This window comes from Mytilus californianus, unplaced genomic scaffold (assembly GCF_021869535.1).
Source record: "Mytilus californianus isolate M0D057914Y unplaced genomic scaffold, xbMytCali1.0.p SCAF_15, whole genome shotgun sequence".
Taxonomy (NCBI): domain Eukaryota; kingdom Metazoa; phylum Mollusca; class Bivalvia; order Mytilida; family Mytilidae; genus Mytilus; species Mytilus californianus.
The window spans coordinates 20,041,442-20,050,618 of NW_026262637.1; the positions used below are offsets into that span (position 1 = coordinate 20,041,442).

At 31.8% G+C, this 9,177-nt stretch overlaps 1 protein-coding gene across 3 annotated transcripts in view; it reads left to right on the forward strand.

Annotated features, from left to right (window-relative positions):
* The window catches only part of LOC127725592 (protein PAT1 homolog 1-like), a 59,399-nt gene extending 55,659 nt beyond the window's left edge, over positions 1-3,740 (forward strand). For all 3 annotated transcript variants that reach the window (XM_052232675.1, XM_052232677.1, XM_052232678.1), the window contains one exon: positions 182-3,740. In XM_052232675.1, coding sequence (XP_052088635.1) covers positions 182-362 — 181 coding nt within the window. In that variant the 3' untranslated portion in view covers positions 363-3,740. The remainder of the gene's footprint in view (positions 1-181) is intronic.
* Positions 3,741-9,177: the final 5,437 nt, after the last annotated feature.

The following is a 9,177-nucleotide window of genomic DNA, read 5'->3' on the forward strand; positions in this document are numbered from 1 at the left end:
TCAGAAAGGAAACTTTAGAGAATTTCAAGGCTTATTGTAAAGACTTTATTTATTTTGAGAATTGTGGCAAGTTGAATACAATTTGAACAAAATAAATAATGAAAAATGTGGTTACTATATGTATACTAGTTATAGCTTTATTTATTATCTGTGGTAACGAAGTATAGTTTTCCTCTTTCAGGTGTCAGTTTGTGCATGATTTGGCCAGTGTCCTTGCTACAGTGCCATTAGAATCTCTGGTGAAGCCAAAACTTCCACAGACAACAATATCAGGACATTTTGACCGTCTGCTCAACAAAAAGCAGATTGCCTCTCTTGAAGATAAATTGAAAGTGATAGCAGAACCTCAGACTGTTTCTTGACCTTTGACCTTGTACTTAAAGAATTCTGTGATGTCAGAATGAGGTCAGGTGATAGTGATGAATGCATTTTCTGTGTATGTGATGTAGACTATATTGGTTTCTATGATAGGATGTTAGTTTTCCTGTAACATGTGTATTCAATTATTGTTTAGAAAATTCAGCAGGAATTAAGTGTTGTATTTCAGTATAAACTTATTTAATTTTCAGATGTATAACATTTTTATTCACAATTGAAGTAAGTGAAATGTTGTCACAAAGTCTGTTTTGATGGAAAGAAAATATATAACCGTTTAATTCATTTTTTTTAAAGATTTCCGGTGATTTGTATCATATCAACATAGGAGAAAAATAAACAGAAAAAAATCATATTTGAAATTTAGAATTTTCTCTCTAAATTTTTACCACAACATTTCACATGCACCCATATTTTGCAGTACATTTTTTCACAGATATTGTTTTGCTAGAATCATAGGTTGTAATTAATCACAATGTATTAAGAAACATAGATTAGTAGATTAGCAGGGCTCTGTAATAGATATTTTGCATTCACCTTGTCTGTATGTCTGTCCATTGGACCATTTGTCCGTCCATCAAATATTTCCATTATATTTTCTCAAGTATCAATGAAAATATTGACTTCATATTTGGTTAGCAGCTTGTCAGTCAGGAATTGTATAATGAAGTATGCTTAGCAAGACAATGCTTACATTCTTGTTTATCTGACATTTTCATCATTTATAACATAAAATATGGTCATTGTTTATGAATTGTCATACAATGTCCAGAATTGCTTTATAAATTTTACTAAGAGAGCCCAGAATTTAAAGGACACTAATCATTTTCATTCCAATGCTATAAACCCATTTTTTTGCCTTTGACTATATCAAAAAGTTATTTTAGAATTTGAAGGAACTCAAGATAAACAATGCTTGGTCAATGAGTATTCTGGTGAATATTTGGCAATTAAAATCTTCTTGTTAAACTTGCATTGTAGGTGGATTTTAAGAATAAAACGTGTCTGCCTACAACTTTATACTTTTTAACAAGTGTCCCTTAGAAAAAAAGATCCATACACAACAATCTAAAATAGGTGTTCCTCATTGCAAGGTAATGCTAACTATAGTGTTGAAAACATAATGTTGTAGAGGTCTGCTAAACAAATTCTTGTAAAACTTATCAAGTATTTGTAAATAAACAAATGGTTTATAAACTTCCTGGACATAAGTTTGATGTATTAACTCAATTTACACAATGTATGATTAATTTTAGTATCAAGGAAATATATATGGCACTAACAAACTTTACATGTACATTACAAGTTTGTTACAAATTCACTGACTACAAGTGTTAGTAAAACAAAAGTTTTTCATAGTTTAGTTTATGTAATACATTTGTATTTTCGATATAAGGATCAAACAGTTCAAAAACTAACATTTGCCATTCAAAAATTCGACCAATATTTTAGTACCTATAATAACTTATAAAATGTAGTAGACTGTACTATACTTCTTTTGAATGAAGTAAATAAAGATTTGATTTAACATATAACTTTTTTGGGGGAGGGGAGGTGCAAGTAATGAGCAATTTCTCATGTTTTTTCTCTGCATAATTCATAGATTCTCCTTCCTATAAACACTTGGATATGAGTTTGGTTTAAAATTGACAGAAATTCAAACATCTTGTTCAAAAACATATAAATGGATCATAAGTAAACAATAGTCAATCAATCAAAAATAAATATTATATGTAGGTTTTCATACCAGCAATCATATACTGCTGGATTCATACTACAGACAAATCAGAAATACATGCTACTGTATATAATTGTTGGACACATCAGGTTAAGTGACATGGCTGAATTTACTCAAGTCATAAAAATAAAAACAATGTCATGAACTGTTACATTTTGTCACAATACTTCAAAGGATCAAGTATACAGAGGTTACATTATTATCCACTCTGATTGGTTTTGACATTGTAACACAGTGTCCTAAATTACAGAAGTTTCATTGTTATCCACTTGGATTGGTTCTGACATTGTAATACAGTGTCCTAAATTACAGAAGTTTCATTGTTATCCACTCTGATTGGTTCTGACATTGTAATACAGTGTCCTAAATTACAGAAGTTTCATTGTTATCCACTCTGATTGGTTCTGACATTGTAATACAGTGTCCTAAATTACAGAAGTTTCATTGTTATCCACTCTGATTGGTTCTGACATTGTAATACAGTGTCCTAAATTACAGAAGTTTCATTGTTATCCACTCTGATTGGTTCTGACATTGTAATACAGTGTCCTAAATTACAGAAGTTTCATTGTTATCCACTCTGATTGGTTCTGACATTGTAATACAGTGTCCTAAATTACAGAAGTTTCATTGTTATCCACTCTGATTGGTTCTGACATTGTAATACAGTGTCCTAAATTACAGAAGTTTCATTGTTATCCACTGTTGATTGGTTCTGACATTGTAATACAGTGTCCTAAATTACAGAAGTTTCATTGTTATCCACTGTTGATTGGTTCTGACATTGTCCTCAATTACAGAATTTTCTGTTTTGTTTATAATATCAAGTAGTTTTCTGAGATTAATTTTCATAATACTGTTAGTGCCATCATATATTTTAGATTAAAAATGGGGAATGATAAATATTAACATGTATTATATTTACTAAAACAATATTTTATTAGATTACAATGAACATTTTATTTGCTTCTGGTTGAAATAGTAGATGTTGTATTTGCGAATTTAAAGATGAAATTGATTTTCACAATTAAGGATAATGAATATTTAATAACTCTTTTGTATTTTGATACCATTTGAAATATAAGTTATGTTAGAGTGATCAATAATATCTTTTTTTAAGTTGCTCTTAACCAAGAAAATTAATTGTAAGCTGTTTTTGAAATTTTTACATCAGTACATTTAGCAGGAGCTAGCATAATATAATTCGCCAAAGAAATTTCTTTGGTTTGAAAACAAAGCACATTTTCTTGAAAATTATGAAAAAATATAATAAATAACAGACTTTTATTGTATATTAAAAACTCCTTTTCAAAAATTGTTAATGACAAACCTAAACTTTTTGTAATTTCTTTTTTTTATAAAAAATCATTTCAAAACGTATTTTTTCTTATACAGATGCCATAATTGTTTTGCATGTTTTTGTTTCTCATAGATAGAAACATTGTAAGTAGATCATGATGTATATTTGGAGAGTTATATTAAGAACCAGTTCTGTGGGGCGACATTTGTTATGCCCAGGCGACATGTTGTTATGCCTTAAAACACAGACTGAAGAACTAGCCATTAGGCTTTTTCCTAGTGCTCTTTGTTACTTAGTAACATTACAAATAAAATTTTGCAAATCCTACTTGTTAATTCTTTACATATTGGAAGGATTTTCTGAAAAAAAATATTTGTAGGACTAAATTTTGATCCTATATTGGTATGTTTTCTTTTATCCACTCACAACAAAGTTGCAGAAGGAAAAGTTACAGGTATAAAGACAAAAGATATTATGACTGAGTAAAGAATGTAGTGTCGAACAAAAGGATAGTTGGTACTACTTATGCCAGCATTCAGTAACTCATATTTAAAACAATGAATATTAATAGAGTCAATTTCAATGTAACTTCCAAAGTATTTCCTCACTATTTTTATTATTTTGAATTATTTCAGAAGAAAAGAGAAGACTTTTGTAAACACATAAAAATTTGAGTAGATAATTCCAAAATGTTGAAATAAAAATATTCCACCACTCTAACAATTAATACTAAATTGCCTACTGATTACTACTAAGTTATTTTTTGCTGCTCTGTTAATACATTTGTATACTTCATTTTCCAGAATTTTATTTAGAACTAGATCAAAATTTCTCAAATCAAAATTTGGCTTTACTATTTCTGCATATGGTTGAATAAGGCTTTTTAGCTCTGCTTTATTTTCATCATAAGGAGTCCAGCTTCCATTAACTTTTACAAAAATCTTCTCCTCTGAAATTACTGGGCCAAATTTAACCAAACTTTGCAACAATCATTTTTGAGTTATCTGGTTTAAAAATTATGTCAGATGATCCCACCTGCCAACTAACATGGCCGACATGGCTAAAAGTAAAACATAGGGGTAAAATGCTAGTTTTGTGCATTATGTTGAAAATTTGATTGTTCAGAATGTTGAGATCTACCAACTGTCATTGAAGGTCAAAACAATCAGTAGATTTCTTAAAGGAGATAATGCCCTTTAATCGCGATTTTTATGCCCCCGCCGTAACGGAGGGAGCATTAAGTTTTACCCTTGTCCGTCTGTACGTACGTACGTCCCAAAATTGGTTTCCGTTCTCTAACTTTAGTTTGCCTCAACCAAATGTTATGAAACTTATACACAATGCTTATTACCACAAAACACAGATCAAGTTTGAATTTTGGTGGCGTCACTTTTACTGTTCTAGAGTTACAATGTATGCCCCTTTACAAATGGAAAATTGCTGAATTTATCGTTTCCATTCTCTAACTTTAGTTTGCCTCAACCAAATGTTATGAAACTTATACACAATGCTTATTACCACAAAACGCAGATCAAGTTTGAATTTTGGTGGCGTCACTTTTACCGTTCTAGAGTTATGCCCCTTTACAAATGGAAAAATTGCAAAATTTTAATTTCTTCTAAATATCAAGTAATTTTATTAAAATTGGAGTTATCTTCCTTTGTCCATGATTATAGTTGAATCAACTACAATCTATGCTTTATACAATGCAATGTTTAATTTTGACTTCCACTGATAAAACACAGATCAAGTTGAATTTGGGTAGTGTCACTTCAATCATTATTGAGTGATGCCCCTTTATAAATCGAAAGATTGCAAAATTTTTAGTTTCCATTCTGTAACTTAAGTTTGCCCCAACCAAACATTATGAAACCTATACACAATATTCATTACCAAAAAACTAAGATCAAGTACAAATTTTTTGTTTCCGTTTTCTAACTTTAGTTTGCCTCAACCAAATGTTGTGAAACTTATACACAATGCTTATTACTACATAATACAGATTAAGTACGAAATTTGATGGCAACACTTTTACCATTCTTGAGTTATGTCCCTTTATAAACATAAAAATTGCTGAATTTTATGTTCCATTCTCTAACTTTAGTTTGTCTCAACCAAATGTTATAAAACTTATACACAACTGTTCTAGAGTTATGCGTGTTTATCTTCTTATATCTCTTTACAAATAGAAAAATTGCTGAATTTTTAGTTTCTGTTCTCTACTTTAGTTAGCCTCAACCAAATGTTATGAGACTTACACACAATGCTTATTACCACAAAACTCAGATCAAGTTCAAATTTGGGTAGCGTCACTTTTACCGTTCTTCAGTTATGTCCCTTTATAACTATATGATATGCAAGCGGGGGCATCATCTGTGTCCACATGTGGACACTATCCACATTTATTCTTAATTATTTTCCCAATTTGCCTATGATCTTGAAAACTACAATATATAGAAACTTCGAATAGCATAAATAATTGGCAAGACAAGATCTACTAGTAAGTCAACATGTCAGAATTTTTTCCAGTCAACTCCTTATATGAGTAATTGCCCTTAAATGACCAATTTTTGCATTTTTTTTTGCCTATTACCTGTATCTTGAATGTCAATAATTCAATAATAGATGGATAGAAACTTTAAAAATCAAAAAAATATCAGCAAAACAAGATCTACAAATCAGTGAATATGTTCGAAAAAGTAGGGCAACTTTATTAGAGATATTGCCCTTAAATGGCGTTTATTATGAATCCATATCATATAATAGATGCAAAATATTTTATTCAGTGAAAACTTTGCCTTCTAATTAACTTACGTGTTTTATTGCTGAAGTTTACCTCTATAAACAATAAACAATCAACACAAAATCATGGAGCACGTGAAAAATAAGTCAGATGATAGACATGCAATGTCGTGATGTTCAGTTTGTTTGTCTTGCCTGAGATGAAATTCACAGAATGTGACAGACATAGGGATTACAATCAGACGTTGGCGGCAATGGTGTAAACTATTTGTTTAAAGCTTTATCTTTCAGAAGGTCACAGACCTGGATTTTTCATACCTTGTATACAGATACCTTATATTACAAAGTTTCCGTCTGTAATATGTCCATTGTACTTGACCTCCCTTTCATGGTTCAGTAACTGCTTGAGAAAAAAATGTTTTTTCCGTCATGTGAAATACTCACTATGATAACTATATTTGTTAAATTGGTTCCCTGTAAGGTTTACATGTCTGTCAGATAGGGTAAACCTGACCTCAACCTCATTTTACAGATCAGTGATCAAGGTTAAGTTTTCATGGTCAAGTCCTTATGTCGGATATTACATGTATAAGCAATAGGTCAACTATAATAATATTGGTGTATGGAATGATTGTAAGCTGTACATGTCCAACTGGTAGGTTTCAACTGACATGGAAATCATTTTCATGGTTTATTAGACAAACATGTTTAGTTTTTGTGGTTAGGTCTATTTCTCTAAGCAACTGGTAGGTTTCAACTGACATGGAAATCATTTTCATGGTTTATTAGACAAACATGTTTAGTTTTTGTGGTTAGGTCTATTTCTCTAAATGATTGTAAGGTAAATATGTTTGTTTGGCAGGTTTCATATGACGTTGACCCAATTTTCATGGTTCATTGCTCAGTGATAAGTTTTCGTAGTTTTATCAGTTTATCAGATGCTATATGCAATAGGTCAAGTATATTTGATGTTTGGAATGATTGTAAGGTGCACATGTCTATCTGGCAGGGTTCATATCACCTTGACCCAATTTTCATGGTTCATTGCTCAATGATAAGTTTTCGTGGTTTTATCAGTTTATCAGATGCTATATGCAATTGGTCAACTATATTTTATGTTTGGAATGATTGTAAGGTGCACATGTCTATCTGGCAGGGTTCATATCACCTTGACCTCATTTTCATGGTTCATTTGTCAATGTTAAGAGGGGATCTAGGTAGTCCAACTACTGTATCATTAGCCAGTCAACACTGAGGTTGTGAGTTTGAATCCCGCACGGGGCAGGTGCACTCGACTCCAATCTTAACTGACTAGGATTGTCAGTTTTCCTACCGAAGGTCGGTGGTTCTCTCCGGGCACTCCGGCTTCCTCCACCAATAAAAACTGACCGCCATAAAATAGCACAATAGTGATGAAAGTGGCGTTAAACACCAATCAATCAATCAATCAATGTTATAATTTTGGGTTTGATTTGTTTCTCATGTACTATAAGCAATATGACATTATGTTTGGTGTTGGAATGCTTGTAAGGTGTACATGTTTGTCTGGCATTATTTATCTGACCGCGACTTCATTATTCATGGATCATTCATGAAACTTGCAGTAAAACCTTCATAATTACAGAATTTCAACATAAATTCAATCATGAGTAAAACAGGCGAGACATTTCAGCGTCAAAGGTCAAAAATACTAGTACTTATTTACGTACTATATACATAATTCGATTTACGTATATACAAAAATAATTCCGTAAGTACGTCTAAACAAGTGACAACTCTACGACAGATCCATCTATTGGATCACCAGTGAAGGTGATACATGGCTGAAAACACATATTATATTAATAATTACTCTAAATATCAGCACAACAATGTTAAATCTGCAAATTTGCGGAATCAAATTTTTGTTCTTCCCTCGCCAGGATTCGAACTCATGCTATTGAGATATCGAGACAACACCGCCTGCACTGTTGGTCCAGTGCTCTAGACCACTCGGCCACCTAGACTGAACTAAAAATTCAGCTTTCAGTGGCGTATATACGTAAATCGAATTCCGTATATACATAATTGAGGTAAATTATATGGCCTCCCAAATACCGTTTCGATTCCTAACATCACTGAAGAGAAATTAATTGTCGAAATCCGGATATGGTGAACAAATTTTTGCACCTCATGTTTGCGGTATACCATCTTTTCCGCAAGTTTATTGTTTTCTGTTTGGTATTAAATTTATAATTAAGATCCATTTTGTTACATCTGGTGATCCGTTTATTTGGCAATCGCCATGGCAGTCAGTAGGGTTTAAGAACATCCGTTGTTCGACCTGTAAGTCAAATGCGTTTTGTTAAAATATACTCTTTCACTTTTTTGGTCTTTTGGAAAATGTTGTTTGTGCTGTATTTAGACCCCTATTCCAAGCAATTTGTTTTGCATGCACACGTATAAAAATTGCGGTTTTTATCCAACGCCCCGGCAATCATAGGTTTGAACGTTGTTTTCAATTTAGACTTGTTCATAATTATTTCTGTATATACGTAATTCGATTTACGTATATATACGTAAATCGAATAACAGAAATACAGAAATAATTATGTATATACCTGAATAAGTATTTTTGACCCTGATTCCGCGCCATATTAGATCGTTTTCTCAAATACTATAAGCAGTAGGTAAACTATATGTGGTGTATGGAATAATTGTCAAGCGTACAAGTCAATCTGGCTGAGTTTGTTTGACTTTTACCTTATTTTCATGTTTCTCTAATAAGTTTTCGTTATAAGGTCCTTATCTCAAATACCATAAGCATAAGGTCTTTGCTGTATTGAATGATTGTAAGGTGTGAATGTCCATCGATCTGGCAGGGTTTATCTGACCTTGACCTCGTTTGCATGTTTAATTAGTCAATATTAAGTTTCGCATTCAGATCCTTTTCTCATATGCTGTGTATAGAATGATTGTAAGGTGTACATAATCATCGGCCATGGTTCATCTGACCGCAACCTCATTTTTATGGTTCATTGTT